The sequence below is a fragment of the Tiliqua scincoides genome, chromosome 3, assembly GCF_035046505.1.
Source record: "Tiliqua scincoides isolate rTilSci1 chromosome 3, rTilSci1.hap2, whole genome shotgun sequence".
NCBI classification, from domain to species: Eukaryota; Metazoa; Chordata; class Lepidosauria; order Squamata; family Scincidae; genus Tiliqua; species Tiliqua scincoides.
In genome coordinates this window covers 64,789,082-64,813,473 of record NC_089823.1, presented here as the reverse complement: position 1 = coordinate 64,813,473, position 24,392 = coordinate 64,789,082, and the positions used below count along the sequence as shown (strand labels likewise).

General features: G+C 39.7%; 1 protein-coding gene across 1 annotated transcript in view; it reads left to right on the top strand.

Moving 5' to 3' along the window:
• Window positions 1-24,046, top strand: part of C2CD2 (C2 calcium dependent domain containing 2) — a 39,246-nt gene extending 15,200 nt beyond the window's left edge. Inside the window, exons 4-14 of the mRNA XM_066619338.1 lie at window positions 1,093-1,197; window positions 4,374-4,487; window positions 5,094-5,214; window positions 7,620-7,728; window positions 8,937-8,998; window positions 9,872-9,999; window positions 10,363-10,534; window positions 11,877-11,990; window positions 13,971-14,098; window positions 16,214-16,529; window positions 22,178-24,046. Coding sequence (XP_066475435.1) covers window positions 1,093-1,197; window positions 4,374-4,487; window positions 5,094-5,214; window positions 7,620-7,728; window positions 8,937-8,998; window positions 9,872-9,999; window positions 10,363-10,534; window positions 11,877-11,990; window positions 13,971-14,098; window positions 16,214-16,529; window positions 22,178-22,404 — 1,596 coding nt within the window. The 3' untranslated portion in view covers window positions 22,405-24,046. The remainder of the gene's footprint in view (window positions 1-1,092; window positions 1,198-4,373; window positions 4,488-5,093; window positions 5,215-7,619; window positions 7,729-8,936; window positions 8,999-9,871; window positions 10,000-10,362; window positions 10,535-11,876; window positions 11,991-13,970; window positions 14,099-16,213; window positions 16,530-22,177) is intronic.
• The last annotated feature ends 346 nt before the right edge of the window (window positions 24,047-24,392 follow it).

Here is a 24,392-nt window from a genome sequence, read left to right as displayed (position 1 = left end):
AGTTACGTTATTTCTTTGAAAAAGTTTTTAAAAACTATCTGTTGTGTGTGAATGCATCCAAGTCATGAGGAGCTCTGTGTACATGTTGGTTCTCTTCATCAGAAAATTTGACTATCCATGGTTTCCAAACCCATGGGGTTTGACCATGCTGCACCCTGTGTTCCACTCGTGTCTGAAGGATGATCTGAGGCCTTAGGATGTCACTTTTGGTTCTCAGGAAAAATGGTTTTCCCTGAAAAAATGTGTTTTTGTGCCTTTAGAATGTATTCTGAGACCTGGGGAGGCCACATACAGCCTCCCTGGGCCTCAGAAACCCTCCAGATGCAATTGGAGAATAGCTCCGGTCATGTTCAGAGGGTCTGGGTGCCCAGACCCTTCAGATTTCTTCATTGGTGAGTTTTGGTATCTGTGAGAGTTCTGGAACTGGAACCCCTGCAGTTGCCAAGGCACTACTGTACTGTAATATTGAGACATGATTTGCTATCTAGTTGCAAATATAGGAATGATCTATCCAAAGTTATCTATCCAAATATAGGAATAGATCTATTCAAATATAAGAATAGATCTATCCAATTATAGGAATGATCTATCCAAAGTTTTAAATCTCAGGGGAAGTTACACATGTTGAAATCAAATGGGTTGAGAAGTACTTGGCTTGGATGATTCATGTTCCCTAGGTGTCTATCTGGTAGTTTCATTAGGTTGCAATCTGTGACAGTAGAAATGAAAACAAAACTAGATGAAAAGGCTCTTAACAAGAAAAAGCCATAAACTGGAACCTGAAACAAACAAAAGTGTCTCTTTAAATAGTAGTAATTATTGAAACAATTGGTGATGTTATCACTTAGGATTTAGCAAACATGAAATATAAACTGCAGCAGCTGTGGTCATATGTGAACCTAATACAAAAAATGGCTGCAACACTATGAATTGTGCCTGCGACTGAATTCCATTTTTGACTATGGAAGGCAAAATGTTTTATAGCTAGCAATGGGAAGACAGAATTGCAGTGTGTGTCTAGAACGGAAATGGAAGGACTGCTTATATTAGGAAAACGGAAGGGGCAAATTTAATGATCTGTCATATCAACAGCTGGAACTTTCAATGAAAGCCAAAGAAGATGATATCCAGGTCAAGTGGTCTCTCATTTACACCTCGGAAACAAATATTGAAGTGAAACCTACTAAAGTGAAAGAGGTAAGTTTATTTGTGTTTGCTTGTGTTTATCTTCAACTTTAGATTAAAAAAACTATACATTTTTCATGTTTTGCAATGTCTTGTAACAATTGCCTATCCCTTTCTTATATAGTTACTAGCACTCTGATCCTATGCACAATCAGACAGTATTGTACAGTAGAACTAGCTTCCAGGTAAGAAGAGTTGACATATATGGCTGCAGTTCACAACACACTGGTATTGCAGTATGTCCCATTGAAATATTTAAATTAAAGGCTCTTGTCTTGTGATTTACATGAATAATTATAAGCCATTACTTCTGAAACTCACTTGTAATAATAGTCTACAAAATCCCATAATGAAACTATGCTGTAGAGAACAGTGTGATTAATTTGACACTCCCAGATAATGTCATAACTTTTTCTCTTTGAAGATCAGTTCTGACATGAGATGGGAAGCCACTCCTAAAACTCAAAAACAGTTTGCAGTGGCTCAAAAGGAGCTGCCATTATTCTCAAATTGTGTAAAGGTCTAAACCAGTGTTTCTCACCCAGTGGTACAGGTACCACCAGGGGTACTTGAGGTGGTGTCTGGTGGTACTCATGGTACCCAGCAGCAAGACTAGGATTGTGACACAGCAAACAGCAGTAGGAGACTTGGCAGGGCAGACAGAGTTCGAAAGCATACTTTTCCGCGCTCAAAGAAATTCTGAGACTCTTACTGGTGTTTGTCGCATTGCATCTGTTCTCCCAACTCAGAAGTAACTGGTAATGATGTCTTCACCAGTAACTTCTGGGGATACTTTGAATAGGTGGACCATGTGAAGTGGTACGGTGGAGGACAAATGTTGAGAAACACTGATCTAAACCACTATTGATGATCTTCTACTTGTGCATGGAAGCTTTAGAACTTACCTCTTCTAGCATCTGTTCCATTAAATAGCCGCTCCAAAGTTTCAGGAGCCCTCCAGAGCACCCCATGACCTGCAAGGAGCTGCTGTTGAAATATTCCACATGTTGTATGTGGTTGGATCCTGTCCACTGTATGTCCTGCTGAATACTCAACAGTAGAAATAGAGAGTCTTAAAACAAATATTTGAGGTTAGCAGCACCGCATTAAGGGATAAAAATAAAATATCAGAGGGTTCTGTATGATTCAAATACTAATAAGCAGTATCTATAATACATATAGTGTGATAAGGTAACAGCGGCATGATAATACATGTCCTGTATTGCATCGATGATGATATCTTGTGATAGTAATCTTGTGTGTGTATAATGTTCACAAATAATGCTTACCTGGGGATCATCATCCATGCAAGAACCTGGAGTACAATAAGTATTTTGTGTGTGTGTGTGTGTGTGTGTGTGTGTGTGTGTGTGTGAGAGAGAGAGAGAGAGAGAGAGAGAGTGTAAAATACTGAATTCTCAAAGTTACTCAGAGTAAATGGTGCCTAGTCAGCAAATAGTCATAATGCGGCAGTATGACTGCAGACCCTTCTTGGTGAGCTACAGGAGTTGGCAATTTTATTAATTGTTTTCAAAGGCATGCCAGGAAGCCAGCCAATCAGTGTGATTCCAGCTCTGGCTCTTGGCTAGAATCACCTGTTACTTTGTTTTAACCTGGCCCTTGGCAATATTGTTGCTCTGAGTATCTCATGGCTTTGCAGCCCTTTTTCAGGATTCTTGACTGTATATAACAGAAATGTTTCATGTTTGTTTACTGGCTTACTATTAATACTTATTAGTCCAAACCCTTTTGGTCAACATTTTCACATAGTTATAAATAATGCTGCACTATGTACACTGACATATCCTGCTCCTCATAACCATGTAAAAAACTGACTTTGAGTCTCCAAGGTTTCTTATCACTTAATTTCCTTTGCTTCTGAGTTTCATAAATGCGACTTTGGCTGATTATAAACCAATAAAAAAGGAGCAACAAGCCTGTGTGCCTGCTAAAAGCAAGCTTCCTGGTTTGTTAAAGCTCAGTGTCGTGTGACATCCAGACTGAGAAACTGGTCTTAGCTGTTCCAACAAAACAGGCTATCAAACCATAGTTTGAAAGTCTAGTTTGTTCATATAGCTTAAACCACAATTTATGATGTGCTTAAACCACGATTTATGATAAAAATCCACAATTTGGATGTTGCATGAAACTGTGGTTTAAGAAACCAGTAAGTTCCGCATCTAACCTGGTATCTGAAAAGAGGAGAGAGGGAGAGTATGAATTTGTCACTCTTTCCTTGCTAATTTATGGCTGTCTGCACTGGAAAATATTAAACTGAACTGGATGTAGAAAAATAACCGTAGCATCCTGCTGAATTTAAGCAGGAGCAAACCGCCTATATTAACTTGGAAATGCGGAAGGATAACGAAGGATTATGTGTTTTCCCTCTCTACCATTGTCTCTTTTGGTTACTAGCTTTTATAATACTTGGTGCACTAAGATCCAATATTACTATGGCATAAATTTCCAGATATGTATATGCAATTTTTTGCTTTGCATTGCAACATACAGTCGGTTCTTGTTATCCACTAGGTTTAGGTTCCTGGAAACATACGTGGATAACAGATTTGCAGATAACCTCATTGATTCCATAGGATTCCCATAGGATCAATGGTTTGTTAGATACAAGAGGTCCCAGGGGGAAAAAGGGTACCATCAGAAAAATCCAACAGAGACCCTCAGGAAATTAGCAGAGTGCAGCAGGAAGTGACACTTTATATCTGAATGCTGCAGAGACCTTGCAGAAATTGCAGGGACCTTCAGAATGATGCCTGTGCAGATTCCTTTAAAATGACCAGTGGCAGCTTCTGCCAGCCATTTTAAAGGGACCTGTGCTGGCCACAGGCAAGATTCAGAAGGTCCTGTGGCCTCTGGAAACTCTGCGTAGCAGATAATGAGAACAGCATTGTGGATAATGAGAGGAGGAAGCAATTCTGCCCCTTGCAGATAGCAAATTTGCATATAATGAGAAAGTACTGTATAGAAACATTGAAAGAAATGTTCTGCTGAGTTCTCTGCTAGTGGAGCAAAAAAGCATTTAGTAGTAAAAGTGTTTGCTTTGAATGTTTTGAGTAAGGGAATTGAGCCACGTGCTACAGGAGAAGATGCTGAAGGTTCTCTGTGTGTTTTCTCTCTCTCCCCCCCCCTCCCAAATCTTACAAGCAGTGCAGTTGTTCCTCTCTTTCTAGGACCAGACAGCTGGGGCACCTGCAGTATCAGAAACACTTAAGGGCGTGTTGCAGAATCTCATCAATTCCGCATCACCTTCTGTGGTTCTATGTACAAAACCTACAGACGTAAAGGTAATTTAGGTATTCCTTTCTTGTAGTACTGTTCTACTCTTATTCATCATTATTGCATCTTCCATCTTTATTGTGCTAAGTAAGCCTTTCATAATTTTTCTGTCTAAATCAGGGGTGCTCAATAGGTAGATCGCAATCTACCGGTAGATCGCGAGGCAAAATGAGTAGATTGCAGAGTGCCGACCCCCCCCTTTCAGGTGCCTCTGGGAGGAAACGCCGGGAGTAAGGCCCATTGTACTCAATGGGGCTTACTCCCAGGTAAGTGTGGCTAGGATTGCAGCCTCACAGCCTAATCCTAGGCATGTCTACTCAGGAGTAAGTCCTGTTATACTCAGTGGGGCTCAAGGTACACCAACATACATTGTACACATAAATGTTATATGTTATGATGGCGCGAACATTGTAAAAAAACTCTGGTAGATCTCCGGGCCTTGCTGGGTTTCAAAGTAGCTCTCGAGCCAAAAAAGTGTGAGCACCCCTGGTCTAAATGATCACTTGCTTGTATGTGATATTTATTACCATAGTTTACTGAAGTACACAAAGTATTGGGTGTTTTTATGTATATGAAATATATATGTTGGCCTTATTTGTATTTACCCTTCACAGAATGTACAAAATGCAAGAACTCTCCCTCAGGGCACCAGTCCTCCTAAACCTCCAAGGGCTCATGAACTAAAACTACTAATGAGAAACATTAAAGCTACGCTGACCAATCAATGCATTAAAGGTAAAAGTGACTTATTTTTCTTTCTCCCACATTTATTCTGCAAGAATTGCAAGTAGTGGATCTCACAGCTATGTATAAACCCAGAAAAGATATTGCTGGACACTGCTTCAGTAGTCCTCTAGTCTTCATCCTTCAAATCAGTCTTCCCAACCCATCACCCTTCACTGTGTACAAATGGACAAGGGAAGGCACAGTAGCTTTAAGAATGAGCACAAGGCAGCTAAATAAGTGCCTCTTCAGGTTGACAGCCAGATTATGTGTCAGTGATTTTCACCACCTGAATATGGATGCTCTTCAGTCACCATTAGTAAACAGGGTCATTTCTGCCCCGCCTCTCCCCCCCCCCCCCCCCACACACACAAAGGAAAATGAAAAGGAGAAGGACCTTTTCTCATTTGGCAGTCTTGGGGAGGTAAGGCTGACTGAATGTGGATGGATGGAATAGGTTGTGTGTGTGTGTGGTCATAAGAACATAAGAACAGCCCCACTGGATCAGGCCATAGGCCCATCTAGTCCAGCTTCCTGTATCTCACAGCGGCCCACCAAATGCCCCAGGGAGCACACCAGATAACAAGAGACCTCATCCTGGTGCCCTCCCTTGCATCTGGCATTCTGACATAGCCCATTTCTAAAATCAGGAGGTTGTGCATACTCATCATGGCTTGTACCCCATAATGGATTTTTCCTCCAGAAACTTGTCCAATCCCCTTTTAAAGGCGTCTAGGCTAGACGCCAGCACCACATCCTATGGCAAGGAGTTCCACAGACCGACCACACGCTGAGTAAAGAAATAGTCTCTTTTGTCTGTCCTAACCCGCCCAACACTCAATTTTAGTGGATGTCCCCTGGTTCTGGTATTATGTGAGAGTGTAAAGAGCATCTCCCTATCCACTCTGTCCATTCCCTGCATAATTTTGTATGTCTCAATCATGTCCCCCCTCAAGCGTCTCTTTTCTAGGCTGAGGAGGCCCAAACGCCGTAGCCTTTCCTCATAAGGCAGGTACCCCAGCCCTGTAATCATCTTAGTCGCTTTCTTTTGCACCTTTTCCATTTCCACTATGTCTTTTGTTCATTTTGTGGTGATGCTTGCCTTCTCTTTACAGAACTCCTTTAAATCCCATAAACTCCACAAAGTTGTGAACCCCTTTCTTAAAAAGTAACTCTTCTCTTACTAAATTAAAATTCCCAGAGTGCCTATCACAGTGTCCCCTACTTTGTCAGTGAACAGCCCAGCCTCCACTGCAGCATTACCCAGGGAAGTCTAGTCTTTCCTTGCACGCTCCGGTGATAGGTGAAATACAGCTCCCTAGTCACAGTACCTAATTTTATTATATAAAAACAGTGCTGGGTACCTCTATCCAAAGGATTCCAATCTAAGTTAAAGAGGTAAGAGTGGAACATTAAAGGAAAGGAAAGAAGCATTCTCCATGTACTACAGATTTGATCAGCTCTTGGTCTGATCTTTTTATGTATTTTTTTTATGGTAAGTTGTTATTGGAAAGTGTTTACTGCTTATTTTTATGGGGGAAAGCATGGTATAAACTTCCGTTAAAAAAAAAAAAAGACAAAAGAAACTCAGGATTTGAATGCTCCAGGCAGATTTACCAGGTAACTGTTGCCTATAGGAATGGGAAATGCAGAACGTTCTCAGAGTAACACACACATGCATCCCACTTTCCAAAACAGAGACTGGAATCAGACTAATTAGAAATGCATTTAAAGATGTAAGATAAAAGAACAACTTAATGTTTTGGAACCACTTTGGAGACTGGACGTTCCCATTAGTCATCTACCATTTCAACAAGAAAAATATGGCCAATGTAAGATTCAGCTCAAGGCTGTTTAAGAGAACATTACAGTGAGACCACTTCAATCAAAACTGGTCTCATGGTTTTTTTCCCATGTGGATGCATACAGAGTTCTTTCCCTTTAACACAGTGATTTTCAACCTTCTTCATCTCATGGCACACTGACAAGGCACAAAAATGGTCAAAGCACACCATCAGGTTTTTGACAATTGACAAGGCACACCATGCTGCCAGTGGGGGGGGGGGCGCACATCTCCTATTGGCCCTACTAATAAATGACCTTCCCCCAAATTCCTATGGCACACCTGTGAACCACTCACGGCACACCAGTGTGCCATGGCACAGTGGTTGAAAATGGCTGCTTTAACAGCTTGCCTGCTCTGAACTTAAGGAAGTATGCAAGCATCAACTCAGATGAGCTAGACAGACAAGTTATTATAAATCTCTTTGAAACATGTACTGCACACTGCTCTGCCATCTCTTAGTTTTCAAGTTAAACTTTGTTTTTTGTTTACTTGAATGCAAAATGCATAAAGAGGTAGTCTTAAGTAGTTTTTATTTGATGTCGCTTTGTTTTTTCTCTGCTATCCATTATAGGCCAAATTAACCCAGTATGTATAATGGAGCTCAACGACCCTTTCCAAAAGTTTTCCAGCTCAGTAGCAAATAATCCCATGGATCTCTCTTGGAAAGAAGAATTCATCTTGTAAGTATTGATTTCAGTAATGCTTTTATAAGTAATGGAATATGTTAACACCTTCGGTTGTTCTCCCAATGCCATTATGAGTGAAGGATGGGAGTGTTCCTAAGTGACTATAATGATCCTTCCAAAATCTGGATATTATGCATGGAAAAATGTCTAAATTGTGAATTGAGTTTAAACTATTAACAGAGCTGCCTCTGAGACAGTACAGTTTTGAGGCTTCCAGCAGGAGAAAATTGGTGGCTTTTCAAACAATTTCCTTTTGTACAAGAAGAGTGCTGTGGTTACTCTTCGCAGAATTCAAACTGAGCAGAATCCCATGATGTAGTGGTGCATCGGTTGCTGAGATATTGCACTTTTTTCAGAAACTAAAAATTTCACCTAGAAGTTCAGACAAAGTCATTTCCCCATCAGATTGGCACCACCGTTCCTAATGATATTGGTATTGCGGAGTCAGTGTTGCATGAGACACTGACTGGATAGTGACCTATAACTGCTGGTGATTACCTAACCTCTCTCCTTTGTCGTCCTGCCACACAGTATTGCAAACTTTGACACCTTTTCCCATCCCCTTATTTCTTTGAATGAACACTCCTATATTACATGGCACCAGAAACATAGTATTTATCCATCAGTATTGATGAGGCAGCAGGCTGAGGCTCCAGACACTGAGGAAATGGTCTTGGAAAAGGTGGTCTCTGCCTTACCAACTGCAGCCTGGATCCAGCACTTGTGGAACAGTGCAGGCATTTCTGCCAGTGCAGCTTACTCTCTGGGAGTTGATAGCATGCTTTAGTAGCGGTTACGGCTATGAGAGATTAGGATTGCACCATTATTGTGGCTGAATATAGACCATATTTGGGTTGGAAGGAATACCAATTGCTATAATTTCATTCTATATGCCTGCAAATCATTCTAAGCTATCAAAGCAAGATGAATTAAATGAAGACACGTATTTGCTTTTGTGGTATCAACTTAATACAGAAGCCCAGTGAAAATGCTTTGTTAACTGTTGCTAAATAACTTAAGGAAGTACATGGAGTTAAGGAAGTACATTAAGTACGTTAAGTATGTTAAGGAAGTACATGGAGTTGTCAAGTTTTTTCGTGACAGGGTCCTTGTGTTTTATTTTGTTTTAATTGGTACATCAGAGCTGAAGCTTGAGCCTATGCCTGTCTGAGCATGTTAATGAAGTTTTTTTTTGTTCACAGTGAATTAAATGCCAAATCAAAAGACCTGCAAGTAAGGATAGTAGAAAATGGAGACCTGGATAGTAAGTATTCCACATAATTTAATTCATTTTATGCTTTTAATTTTTATTTACAATAATGTCTAATAAGGTGCTGAGCTGTTTTGTGTGTTTTATTTATTTATGTAACTAGATCATATCTGTTAAGCATTTCTGCAAAAAATAATGATTTCATAAAATCTAGTGGACCTTTAACCCATGAAGCTTTAAGGTCTTTATTTTTCACCCAAGAATCAAACCTATGTTGGTGGTGTTCGTGGTTCTCCCCTCTTGTAGACTGTTTATTTGCTTATCATTACATTTTTGAGATAGCACAGGTCAGGCTATACATTTCAGTAGTTACCTGCCCTGTAAACATCTGATATTTGTGATGGCAAGGTACTTCTGGGCAGATTATTACACAGAATTAAATGGAAGAACAGTTCACTACTGTTTATAATTCAGTAATATATATGGGCATTGTTACTTGTTAGCATCTTCTTTGCTGCTGCATATACTATCCCTTCCTGAGTCAAAGAAGAGTTTAAAAATTAATAAAAGCATTCAGTCAGACTGCGTTGGACAAATACCTTGTGTTCAGAATCTCAAAAATCTTTTTTTTTCCAAGTAGCTTTCTAGTACTGCTGGTGGGAATTGTCTTTAAAAGCTTTCCAGAAACTGATATTCCAAGGCTCCAATTTTAATCAAGCAATTTGAGAGTTAAGCTTGGTTTATAAGAAGTGGAAGAATGATACTTTGGTTTGCTTTCAAACTAGCCCCTTCTCTCCCACTTTATTTCTAACACAATTGTAGTTCCATTAAATTTGGAAATACTGTGAGGGATTTGAATTGGAGCTTGTTCTTATTAACAATATTGAAAGTTATTTTGATACTTTATTTTGCTTCTGTCTCTTTCAGGTGACTTCTTGGCTTTGGCTACTGTGCCTTTGGACTTGTTCAGAAAAGCACCTTCTGGACATAGACGTTTTGCACTGAACAGCCAGTTTAACAGCAGTAGTCCGGTAGTCGGATCTCTCTTTGCAGAAGTATGCATTTTAAGCTTATTGCACACTTTATGTACAATTCCTCTCTTTCATTCTCATGCATGTATGCACACTCACTGCTCTTGAATTCTGACCCAACTAGGGTCTTTATTATACACAGGAGAGATTACTGCAAAATGCTGCAACATAACTTTTGCATGTACGAGTATATATCCTATTTCAGAAAGGGTCAGTGGAACTGCATATTGACTTGTTCAGGGGATTTTGTTTTCCAATGCTGGTTTTTAAAACATTAATCCTATCCCTTGAAATTTCTTACAGAAGCCAAATGGTAGCATCCACCAGCACATTCCTACCGAGCTGCATGTACAGATTTTAAATCCTGAACTTTCTCTCTTTCTCTAGTTCTTGTACATAGAACCTTCAGAGTCTAGATACTCGCAAACTCCTCCAAAGCTTCCTGTTGCAAAAGTAGAGAAAGATCGAACTGTGATGCCATGTGGAACTGTGATCACTACTGTTACTGCTGTGAAAGCCAAACCTTTAATAGAAGGGAGATCATCTGCACTGCATTCAGGTAAAAAAGTAGGATTTTCCCCCAAACCTTGATTTCCACTCTTTGATGACTGTGAAAGAAGAGACACATTTTCTGTGGATGTGTAACCTGGTTACCTTAATTAATCATCTTCACAAAGCCAAATCCTGCCCTACTATAATCCTGTAATGACCTCCATTACCAGCTTTAGCAGAGTGGTTTCCTGGTGCCTTGAAAAACAAGTATCTTTTAGCTAGGAATAGCAGTTGACTATTATCTCATGTCTATTGTCTCTGTATCTCAAGTAATGAAATGATGCTACTGAAAAATATATACTCTTGGCAAAGAAGAAGAATTTTTTCCATATCCTTCTTAGGGTATGGAGCAGAAAAATCTTCAGGCAGAAAAGTCTTCAAAAATGTCAGTTGCTAACATGGAAACTTCTACACTTTTAACTTCTTTCTTTTGTGCAATGATAACTTTTTAAAATGTGTACTTTAAGTTATGCACTGTAAACAGTCCTTGACCTCGTTTTTAAAAAGAAAATTAAATATTTTTGGCTGCAATCCTAACCACACTTTCCTGAGAGTAAACCCCATTGAACAAATTAGGACTTACTTCTTAGTAGACCTGGTTAGGATTATGCCCTTTGTTAATGTATCAGTGAGTAGCAAAAAATAAAGGGCTACAATACTGCCATCAGAGGACTTAGTAACAGGAGCAGCATCTTGCAATATGTTTTTTCTTTCCTTGAAGTGACAGCTATTTGGTGTTTGTCAGCTCTATTGTGTAGAACTGACATGATAAGAGGGAGAGAGGGCTGTAGCATGTGTTAAGTTTTATAGAGCCATCTGTCTTCATTCTTGAGACTATATTAAATAGTATACATGCATACTTGTAGTAATTAAATGTACAAATAAATTCATATTGCAGCAAAAAAGATGCATTGTCCCATTAGCAATTTATGATTACTCTATTTAAAATTAATCAATCCTTCAGCAGCCTAAAAGTTGAGAGATTTGCTATGACGTGAATAATGCATTTACAATGGTATAGGAAACATCATTGTAATGTAACTACTGCTAGATAAAGTAATAGCAGTCTGTGAGCCCTTCTAATATGTCTCCCTTTCCTTCACCAGGCTTCTAAAATTGGTCCTGGGGATGTAATTTTAGTTAAGGCAAATGGCATGGGATTAAAAAAATCTCTTCCCTCCAACACCATAGACTCTCCGCCCCCCATTGGATTGGGGCTACATCTGTTTTTAGGCTTTGAAAAAGAAAATTATAATTGGATCTTCTGAATGTCTGTGTCTTATCTAGTTTAATATACACATTTTCAAAGTGTGGAAATAAAAACATAACTGTGGTATTTTATGTATTAGATTCACCATTGAGGAGTCCTGCTAAAGTGAAGGTGATTGAAAAAGATTTGTCTGTTCAAGCAATCCATTGTCGGAAAGCTTCAGTAACCAAAGCTTTATCTTCTTCAGATACAGGTAAGTTTTACTTTTGTGGATTGTAGGGTAAAATCCACAATGTTTTTAGATGGGTATTGTAGCATATGTGCCAAGCAAACATTAGTTTACATATGGCACCATGCCAGCAACACAAGAAGTGAGGTGCACCACTCTGCGGAGCCCCTCTAAGTGCGGAGCCCAGGTTAGCTGCCCCAGTAACCCTCCCCAAAGGACAGGACTGTTGGCCAGGGGAACCTTTACCCAGCTGCGCCTGTACCCGAGTCAGTCAGAACAACCACAGTGGTCCACGCATTGATGACCTGGAGACTCTACTATTGTAATTTGCTTTATGGGGCTTCCCTTGAAAACTATCAGGAAATGGCAGTTGGCACAGAATGTAGTGGCCACTGTGTGGTTGAGGTGTGGCAGTTTCAACTTTAGTTTGTTGTTCTGAGGCTGCCAGTTCATTTCTGAGCACAATTCAGTGTGCTGGTTTTTAAAACTCTTTATGGTTTGGGAGTGAGGTATCTAAAGGATTGCCTTCTTCCATATTGGCTGGCCTCTTCCTATTAGATAGGATATCTCTGCATGTGCTGTCTCTGACCAAGGCCTGATGGGTGGCCACAAAGAGTAAGCCCTTCTCGGTGCTGGTCCCACAACTTTAGAATTCCGTCCCTGTTAACCTTCTGTGGGGGCTTTAGGATTTTCTGTTCTGTCTGGCTTTTCCACCTTAGATTTTGTTTCTGTAGCTTTAGTCACTGTTCTGCTTTGTCTGTGTTGTAATGACTGCTGTTAAATAAGATATTGTGTCCTGTGCTCTTGCTATTTTTCGCATAATTTCTTTTTGCATTCTCTGTTCATTTGCTGCTTGTTTTGGGTTGGCTGTTTAATATATGGTGGTTTTTAAAAGCCATTTCTGCTCAACGTTGCATATATACAACAGGGAACCAAATGTGTACACCTGTGGGCCGGGCAAAATGGGTTAAAAAAAACTTATTTTGTGAACCACCTTAGGCGTTCCATTTATTTGGAGGGAAGGTGAGATAAAATGTTGCATTGTAATTCCATCCAGGTTCCCACTCCAGGCAGCAGCAGGGCTGTGGAGATTGTGCTAGATGCCTCTGGAATACATTGTATATGACAGGAATTTATATGCATGTCCTTGTTTTTAAAGAGGCATAGAGTGGCTTCATATTTTAAGGGCTGGTATAGTTTTCTCCCTCAGCCTCCGATTATCTCTTGCTTTCCCTCAGGGGCCAAGTCCCTTTGTGGAAATCCAGCTATCGTCATAACCAATGCACCGTGCCACACAAAAAGAAACTACTTGGTATTCTAGCAGTGAATAAGGTGTAAGTGATGGCAATATGTGGGTATTGTATGTAGGCCTCAAGGTTCCCAACCCTCCTGGGAAGGAGCAAAAATTGAATTATTTGATTGATTGTTTTTCTCTGCAAACCGCTTTGTGAACTTTCCATTGAAAAGCATTAATAAATACTGTTAACAATAATAATAATAATAATAATAATAATGAAGAGCAGAGACTCTGCAGTGTGCAAGCCCAGGTTTAATCACAGGCATCTAGTTAAGATCTTGGCCAGTAGGATTAGGAGAAGACATCTGCCTTAGATCCCACAAAGCCATTACCAGTTAAGAATCAGAGACATGAGCTACATTGGCCAAATGTAGCATAAGGCTGCTCCTTATGTCTTTGCATAATTGCACCACCAATAACAGTTGAAAGTTTTCTTTACATGAACAATGTGCAGAGTGAATTTTAAAATAAACATGTAAATAATGGCTGTAGCTTCTGAATATCTGAACTATCTCCATAGATGAAATTCAGTTCTGAGGTCAGAGTTAAATCATAGGAGTACAATGGCAAATTATTGGTTTAGAACCTGTGGTGTAGTATCTAAGTTTCCGTAAAACAGCTGTACTTAAATATTCCTGTTTTGATTCTTTGCTGTGCTTTCAGTCCGTGCTTTCTTCTAGTTAATTTCTTAAGCATGCCCTTTTCAGAGTTATTGGTGCTGAATGGCACAGATCCTGTTGCTGAAATCGCCATTCGACAGCTGAGTGAGTCTGCAAAGCAGAAGCTCAAGTCTCCCAGAAAGAAAAGCACAATCATAATATCAGGGATATCAAAGGTACAATTAATAAATGCTCTTGATTTCAAATCCTGAAAAGAGTACACTTTATTTTTTTTTTGAGACATAATGCATGAAAGTAAACATCCATCTTCTTTCCCCCATTCCTGAAAATACTGATGTTTATATTGTATTTTTTTAATCTTCCACTTGTTTTCTCAACAAGTTGACTTCTATCCATTATAAAGATTAGTGTTTCTTGAAATATAGAACATCAGAAATGTTGCACTGGCTTTTGCCAGGGATTGTCATATGAAGCAGTATGTACTGAGAAGGCAGTTGTCTATGTTTCACTGTACTGTATTCAAAGTAAAAATTCCCAGTTTGAGTCCCCCCAGCATTGATCTTTCAAAAAAGGTGGAGAATGCTACATCAGCTAAATTTTACAATGGGATTCTCAACTCTTTTAATAAAAGCTTCACTTCATGTTTGTCCTTGATGTCTACTCATCTCATTATTAGAATCCATGTTGTAACACCCTAAGAATTTTCATTAGAGTTAAGCCTTTGGCATGCACTGGCAATGATGTCATAGATGTTTTGTTTTTTGCTGAGCAAATGAAGCAGTTGGCAATAGAATTATTTCAAAGAGACCCACTTCTGTGAGGAAAGTAAAAGGATAGTTTGATTAGGAAAGGCCTTCATAGGAATAGCAGGGTGACCAGAAGCACAAAACCAAAGGAATGAGAGAGCCCAGAGGCAAAATGGGGAAAGGAGGAGAGCAAGAACTGTGCCTGTCCCCACAGTGGTAATATTAACACCAGCAGCCCTGTGAAGTGCTGGAGGAGAAAAGAGTAGCCTTTTTTTAAAGATTGTGAGCTCCCGTGTGTGTGTGTGTGTGTGTGTGTGTGTGTGTATGTGGGGGTGGGTGGGTGAATACTGTAAGCTGTTGTGTCATGGGGAGAAGAAGATGGGATATATTTTTTAAATCAGTGGTTCCCACACATTTAGCACTAGGACCCACTTTTTAGAATGAGAATCATTCAGGACCCACTGGAAGTGATGTCATCAAGCAGGAAAAATTTTTACAATCCTAGGCTGCAATCCTACCCAACTTACCCAGGAGTCAGTCCCATTTACTATCATTGTTAAAAGAATATACATAGTAGCTTGTTAAAAGTACAGGTCTGCTACATTTCACCAAATGCAGTCACATACCATGGTAGCATCAAGTCTAATGTAGTAAAAATAAAATATTGAAATGAATGGGAACCCACCTAAAATGGGCTCATGACTCACCTAATAGGTCTCGACCCACAGTTTGCAAAACACTGGTTTAAATGAAAGTGCTCAATTGATTGAGAGAGAGCAACATGATAAAAGGATAGGATAAATATTGATGTGCTGGAAGGAGGATGTGGGTAGATGTGGGAGCAAGGCACCCCTTATTGATTCTCTGCCCATCCTCCAGCCCGATACTTGAAGCAGCTGCTTCAGTCAGCCTTATGGGTGAACTGACCCTGGGGGGAAAATGAGACTAGGGCAAAACTTTGAATATCCATGTGTTAGGAAGTGTTATATACTATTAACAGGAAGTTCTTTTGTCTGTTTTGGAGAAAAGGTGCACACTATAAGTGCTCTTGTATCTATAAGGGTGCAGAAAGAATTCTGCAAACAATGACCTCTCCTGCTATTCTAGTTCTGCAGCCTGACAGTCCCCAAGAGTTGGTGAGAGTGGAATACACATTGATTTGAATTACCCAACTAATTCTTTAGTAGAAGGAACCATAATTATGGACTTCTTACATGCTGCTAAAAGACATTATAGGTTTCTGCTGTGATGCTGATGCTTTCAGACAGGAATGTGCCCAAAAACTGTATGTTCCCAAGACCCAAAGAATTGCACAACTAGTTCTGCTGCCCAAGAGCACTTGGAACTTGTTTCCCAAAGGTCATCTCCCCGCTGTTGTGCCATATGGTAAAATCACTTTTGAAATGGGTAACTTTCAAAAGCATGATGTGGCAAGGGAAATTTCCTACTCAAGTGATAAAATACAACCCACTGTGCATGTCATGATCCCTGGGCATGCCTAAAGTAGCATTCATTCATTCATTTGATCTGAAGGTATTTTTCTTAGCTAGGTTGTCTGCATCTCCTTTATTTTTGCTGTTTCAGACTAACTTATCTCAGGATAGTGAAGCTGCACTCATGATGGACTATGCAGCAGCCATGGATGGCCCATATCAACAAGACAACACTTCTGCTGTGGAGGGGTGTCTTGCCCTGTCCCCTTCTGATGAAAAACTGTCACTGTCTGTATCCCAAACACTACCTGCCCATGAAGACCCCCAGGAAAACAGCCATGAAGCCTGGCCCTTGGATGACGGCAGTCAGCAATGGCACAGCAATGCACTAGTCGACCAAGACTGTGATAAGATGTCTGGGAGCTCCATAAGCATCTCGGAATCTGGAACTGTGAAGAAATCTAAAGGTATAGTCTCTCTTTCCGGGTTTATCCACAATAAAGCATTTCCTTAAAAAGCTTCATGACCTTTTGTAATTAGTGCTACAAATAAGCTTTAAAACCTCACTACCCACCCTCTTTTGGATTGCCATGATGTCTCCTTTCACATGTACACAAGATCTTTGTGCTGACAATTTTTCTAGTTTTTAATGTGCTGCACTATATTCAGATGTGGCACATGTGAGAGAATGGTTGGCAACCTTCAGTCTTGAAAGACTATGGTATAAGCCTACAGCACCCGGTATTCCCAGGCGGTCTCCCATCCAAGTACTAACCAGGCCTGACCCTGCTTAGCTTCTGAGATCATAAGAACATAAGAACAGCCCCACTGGATCAGGCCATAGGCCCATCTAGTCCAGCTTCCTGTATCTCACAGCGGCCCACCAAATGCCCCAGGGAGCACACCAGATAACAAGAGACCTCATCTGGTGCCCTCCTCTGCATCTGGCATTCTGACATAACCCATTTCTAAAATCAGGAGGTTGCGCATACAATCAGGAGGTTGCGCATACAATCAGGAGGTTGCGCATACATCAGGTATGATTTATCATCTCATAAATCAGATGAGATCAGGCATGTGCAGGGTAACAGCAGTACTTATTTTGACAAAAGTCTTAGGAGTGTTCACTTGCATGCATCCCTCCATCCAGCTCTTTAGATTTGAACAAGTATCTTTGTAGTTCCCCAGACAGTTCCTAATGATTTACTCTACAAGAAGGTCGTTGAGTAAAAGTGTACATAGCTATTTAGTTTTAATGAATAATGACTGATTAAACATTTCAAGTCTCTATTTCTGATGTAAACAGCCTTTAAATATTTCTGTATTAAAGCACCTATCAATAAAGTGTTTCACACACTACAAAATTTGCAGACATATGCAGTGTGTACCAGCCATATATCCCAAATAACAATGTGATTTGTTCTCTTAAATTGTATTCCACTTGTACATACTGTTGTTGCCAAGAACCAATTGCAGTTTCTAATAATGTACAGGGGACCCCTCCCCCATATCAGTGGATTCACTTATCCACAAATCAGGTCTCCAGGCCCCCTATGCACACATCCCCTTCACGTACCCCCTCTGGAAGTGGGGGAACTCTATTTCCCCTTGGCTCTGGAGGGTCCTCTGAGTCCAGCAGAAGGTCGTGCACGTCTGTCCGTGGCCTCTGCTGGGCTCAGACTGAGCCTTGGAGTTTAAAAAGTCAATTCTGGTATTTTCGAAAAACCAGAAGTGACATTTTAAATGCTTTATAAAGCATTGTTTCCCCAGGCCTCCTAATGACTTATAAGGCATTAAAATGTCACTTCCAATTTTACTTAAAAAACCGTGACTTTTTTTTATTCTAAGGCTCAGTCTGAGCCCAGCAGAGGTTGCAGATGGATGTGCACGGCCTCTGCTGGGCTCAGAGCAGAGTTCCCCTCGCCTCCAGAGCATGGGGGGATTCCCTGGCATCTGCGGTTTCAGTTAACCCGAAGGGGTTCCGAAACGGAATCCCCCCTGTGGATGCCAGGACTTACCTGTACATAAGCAGTAAAAAAGTGACATTTTCATTGCAAGTAGTACATGACATACTATCACACAACTTAGTATTGTGTGAAGGACTCCCAAGTAAAGATCAACTTAGTACAACACGGCAACCTGTTACTCACACAGGAAGATAGCATTGCTGTGTGAGTAGCTGTTCTTTGGACCTTAGCTTGAAAAATTTCACTAATAGCTGATTTCTAACTGAAAAAACTTTCTTGCAAGACAAAAGATGCAAAACTTAAACACTTCAGGTAGAAGCAATTGTTGCAAAACTCAGTGTAACTTGCTATTTGCATATTTTGAGACTTTATTTTCCCTTGACCTGTCTGACTTCATCTTTCTTACTCATTCTCTTTGTAAACATAAGAGGACCACTATGCCAACCAGAATTAATTGCCTACACAGTAAGTTATTTCTGTCTTATGTTTTTGAGAACTTGTAGCTTCACTGTGAAACACTTAGGGTGCAATTCTAACCAACTTTCCAGCCCTGGCCCAGCTGTGCCAGTGGGACATGTGTTGCATCCTGCAGTTGGGGGGGCAGTCACAGAGGCCTCCTCAAGGTATGGCAATGTTTGTTCCCTTATACCTCGAAGTTGCATTACCCTTATGTCGGTGCTGGAAAGTAGGTTAGGATTGCACCCTTAATGTGACAATGAAACAGTCTTTTATCTTAAGTTGCATCTTGTTTCTTTTTTTGCATTGCCTCTTTATCCCTTCTTTAAAAAGTGCTCTGCAGAAACAGCTGTTAAAATAAGCTGCAGTTCTAAGACTGGCCTGTAAACTTGCTGATCTATACTAACTTTCACAGGAAAATTGGAGACACTGTATTTTCACCTTTCTCTAAAATTGACTTGGAAATCTTAATGCACAGTAGCTTTCCATTCAAGGCTCAAAGTATACATGACAGTGGCAGACCTACATCGTCAGACTTGGGTCTGTTCCACTTGCAGCCAAAGCAGGAATTGGAGGGGGGGACGTAATTTAAAGCACCAGATGTATAAATATGGGTGACTTTCACCCAATTTTTTGTTTTTTCCCAACCAGACTCAGATACCAGAAATAAGCCTGTTGAGTTTAGGCATCTGTAGATGCCTTTTGCCTATAGATAAAGATTTTACTGGATATGATCCAATAAGGGGTTTTGCACATCCTATTCCTGTTGGCAGTTGTCCTCTAAAGTGAGGGTAGTTGTAATAAATCAAAATTTGGTTGACATGTTTAAATTAGATGAATAGTATGTGTTATCATAAATTCACAACTAGTGTAAACACTAAAAATTGCAGTGGCCTCTACTAATTTTCAGATGCAGGTCTTCGAATTTGTTATTGAAGACTTTTGCTGCTCATTCAGCAATATTAAGCCATTCCAACAATACTGAACAAACAGAAATAACTTAGCTGGCAGCATGCGTTTTGTTTTTTTAAAGATTATATAGACAAGAGCTGGGACATGTGGACCCATGGCTTCATTTTAGGACTTCCAAAGGACTAATAAAATGAATTATTCATAGGCTCTTGATGACGTTGGTCAATATATTAGATGAGAAGCTGCAAAGCTACCTATATTAAGAGGTAGAGATAGGGAGTTGTTGCAGGTGTTGGCAGCCCAATCAAAATGTATATTGAAACTACCAGTAGGTTGCAATTGGGGCTAGGTTGAAAACTAGACTAGACTAGGACTGGGGTATTGATTTCCCCACCTAGTTGTTGTTGTAATACTGCTTTTCAACAATAGTTCACAAAGTGGTTTATACAGTAAAATAAATTAAATGGCTACCAAAATGGTGTTGGTGAGGATCAGAAATTTGGATAGTAAATATTCCATTTCAGTCTAGTCACAATTCCAGTCTAGTTTCATTGACACATGCAAATAAATGATTGCTTTGGTAGAGGGCAAAGCATGGAAGTTCTGCTCTGAGGTAGCAGTCTTGAGAGTGCAGGATAGACTACAAAGGCTGGCATCTCCTTTAAAAAAAATGTATGTGGCGTTTGTGTATGGTAAGTAAGAAGCTGTAATCCTATGTCTGACTGAACACGACTTACTTCTGAGTAAACCAAATAACGCCATTTTAAAATACCTCTAAGGAGCCCAATATGTTTGTAAAAGCTAGTATTAACATAGTAAACCAGAGAGATCCTTCATTTGGAATTGCATCTAATTGATTCCTTACAGCCGTTTTGTATCTCATCTCATGCAGCCATATAATTAAATGATATCATTGCAAGGATTTCTTTTCAACTTCTTATGTTATACGCGTACTATTTATTCCCAAACAATGTTTTGAACAAATCATATAAATAAAAGAATCCTGAAAATGTTTCCAAAAAGGAAGCTAAACACACATACTGTAGCTTTAAAAAGTTTTCCAAACTGCATTGTCATCAAATGTCTTGCGCTAACTTCAGAAATAAATCTTGGGGGGGGGGGGGAATTTTCTTCTATAATAGCTCCTTTTGCTTGCTTGCATTTGTATCCTAAGGATGCTTAATCCTTAGGAAAGACCCACTGAATTCACTTCCTGGTTAATATGCTTTAAGATTAGGAGTTATAATTACTGGGCTTTAGTCTAGCCTAGGCTTTAGTCTAGCCCAGGGGTGTCCAAAGTTTTTGGCAGGAGGGCCACATCGTCTCTCTGACACTGTGTCAAGGGCCAGGAGAAAAAAAGAATTAATTTACATTTAAAATTTGAATAAATTTACATGTTTACATAATTGAATATATTAAAGATGAACTTATGTGAATGAATAGCAATAGCTTTTCTTGCAATAGCTAGTCTTGCAATAGCTCAAGGCCTATAAAAGGCCTTGCACAAAGCAAGGCTGGCCTTTCCTTTGCTGCCACTACTGCATCACAGGTGTGAAACAACAAGCAGTGGAGGGAGTCCTCATCCCACAGCTCATGCAAGAGGTCAAACAGTCATCCTCACGCTGAGAGTAGTTGCATCGGGCCAGTGTAGGCTCCAACAAATCTTTGGAGGGCCAGAAGCTCATTGGAGACTGGGGGCTCCCTGAGGGCCGCATTGAGAGGCCTCGAGGGCCACAAGTGGCCCCAGGGTTAGGGTTTGGGCACCCCTGGTCTAGCCTAAAGAAGCTGAATCCCTGTTTTTTCAACATAGGTTACCTCTCTCACTGAAACAGACAGAACTGTGGCAGACTATGCCTGATGTTTTTATACAAACCTCAGATAAATTCTTGTTTCTTTAGTTACCTTACCAAAACAGGAAAACCTTTCACATATATTAACCATTTTTCTTCACTGTTCTATCTACACTATTTATATGCCTTGTTTGTTAGAAATGAGCAACTCTGTTTGCATGACAGTTATGATTTTAAATGTGTATACTTAAAAACTTTCAAACTGACATACCATTTTTGAAGAATTCCATTTTGAAAGGAATTATGTACATGTTGCATTTCTACTCTGTTTTCAGAGATACTCTGAAACTATGTGCATTTGATTTAATTTGTGTACCCATTTGGACTGTAGTGAGAACTGAGAACCTTCAGGACCACAACATACACTTTGAACTTCCTACAGGGCATCATTACTCAGCACCAAGTAATTTAAATATTTCAACAGAAAATAAGCCATGCAAATTTTCTTTTGAAATATTTAAATTACTTGGGGCTGAGTAATGATGCCATGTAGGAAGTTCAAAGTGTATGTTGTGGTCCTGAAGGTTCTCACTACAGTCCTTGACTAACTGGGTGGTCTTAGGAGAGCTACAATTTCTCAGTTTCATACACATACTCCAATATGTTTCATACACATACTCCAATACTCCAATATGACAGGAGTAATAATAATCAACCACCTGTTAGGATTATTGGGGATGTATGTGAAGGACTTATTTCCTCATACATCTACTAACATGTACTAACATGTGGAGAGGTAAGATTATTTTTAATTGTTTTCTTTTTGACTTTGTACTAAATGTTGATGACACACACAAAAGTATCAGACTAAAAATGGGGCAAGTGCTTTATTTAGGAAAGATTGCTTATCATAAATATAAGATGATCAAAGAAAAACTGTCTTGACCAACAATCCTTCACTGCCCCTTTTTATGTCTTCATTTACTGTAGGTGGAATCTTTAAAAAGAGTGCAAAGCTGTTTTTCCTCCGACGGCACCACCAGAAAGATCCAGGAATGAGCCAGTCGCATAACGACCTCATCTATCTACAGCAGCCTGCATCTGATAGTCCTCCCAAAAAGGGTGGAACCCTAACACGCATTTTGAACAAGAAAATTCTCTCTAAGAGCAGGAGCAGAAACAAAATGAATGGGACATCAGTTGAACCATACACATAACACTAATAAATGCCAATGAACTGTACATGACCAACTGTTTACAGAAATATGAATAAACTGTTGTATGCTTAGTGAGATACACCAAAGCTAGGGAAGAAGCTAGAAAACAGAGAAATGGAATTGGTTGAAGGCTTATGGCTATTTTCAGTAACAAAGGCTAAGGCTTCAGTCATAACCATCCTTACTTAGAAGTAAGCTCACTGAAATCAATGACCCTTAGTCCAAAACACATTTATAGACATGTTGGGTTTAAAAAATTTTTTAACCCTAAACTGAACATAGTAATGGATGAATGCCTGCATGAACGTATGTTAATAGTGGCATATCACTCTTATTTTTTTATTAATACAGTGAAGAGTAGCAGTACAAATTTTAAACAGGGTATTGAATCAGGCAAAAAGATGGAGATGCCGGAAATCTTGATGCAAATGATCTGAACTAGGAAATTTAGAATGTTTCTGTAGGGAGCAATTTAAATGCTAAATGGGACAGCCTGCTGTTATAATTGCTAAGCCTGTGTAAACAGACTTGCCTTCGATAGTCATGCAAACTGATAACTTATGCAATTACTAATGAATTTAAAGTTAATATGCTGTGCATATCTCCCCAAACCCTCTTTGTTTGCTTTAAGCCAAGGTGCTCATGAAAATATATGAAGATTCTTCATGTTCTGACTTTCATTACATGGGGAACTCTCATTGCCAATGCCACGGTGCACCTTGGAGAATCTACAGGCTATACCCTATCATGACAAAACAAGGGATAAATAATATTAACTGAAACATCATTGGTCTGTCTTAGTTCCATTCTGGGATAAAATAATCTACAGTATGTCAAAGAATGTATGTAATAGAAACAATTTGCTTCTTAAATGCCAGTGGGGGTAAGAAATCATGCTGCCAATTTCTTTAGTGTGTAGAAAGTAAGGAACTGAATACATGCAAATTCCTATTCTTATTATACATGCATTCCATATTGAAATTGTGTACCTCTCTCTGAATCAGTCTGGTAGCTTAATTGAGGGTTTTGGAATTTGTAGCTTTCTAAGGAACAAGCCCTGCTACCTTTCTTTTGGCAAAAACTTGGTTCCCATATCAATGCTGTGTTTTAACTAGTAAATGAAGAGAGTTTGCTGGAATAAGTGGTGGTGGTAGTCTTGATTTAGTCTTGAGTGCTGATTTACATAAGCTACAGTGGTAGGATTTTTTCATAGCAATTTCAGGTCCAATATAAAGAAGAAGGCTGTTGCTGAAATTGAGCAACAGTTTCCAGCATGTTGGGCGAGTTCTAACTTCTCTTATGAAAGAGCAGACTGACTGCTACAGGATTAATTTTTAAAAATGAAATGTGTAGTAGGAGCATCAGACTGTGATCCTATGTACTTCCAATAAAATGTAGGGCCCATTGTAACCGGTGGAACTTGCTTCCGTGTAAACAGATTTAGAATGGGGCTACACGTATGATTTGTCTTTATTATATTGCTTGGGGATGGCACATGAATGGACTGAAAATGCGAACTGTACAAAAAAACCAACATGCTGCTGTGTGTATTACAAATACTTGAAGACATTTTAAAACTATTCTTTTGAAAGTCTTAAAGCTGTGTCACTCGATTTTTAAAGGGGAAAAAAACACCAAAGGTGTGCTGTGTACTCTGGATGCATCCTTTTTCTTTTTTAGAGAATAATAATGGAATTGCACAGTGTCACAATATTGGGATGGAATAATATATAATAGTTTCACTATATAAAGTCTTCTGTTTTCAGAGGGAAACTTACCCAACATGTATTGTGTTTGCTTTTAAAGTGATAGTATTCTACTTTAGCTTCAAAAGTCTAAGCCTCTGAAATCTTCACTGATCAACAGCCCAATACTATCCTTGACAGGGCCACTGGGTGCAGAGGCACCAAAATGATGATGGCTGTATCCAGCAGCCCCACAGAGGCCGCTGGAGGTCTCCTCAAGGGAAGGGGACTTTTGTCTCCCCC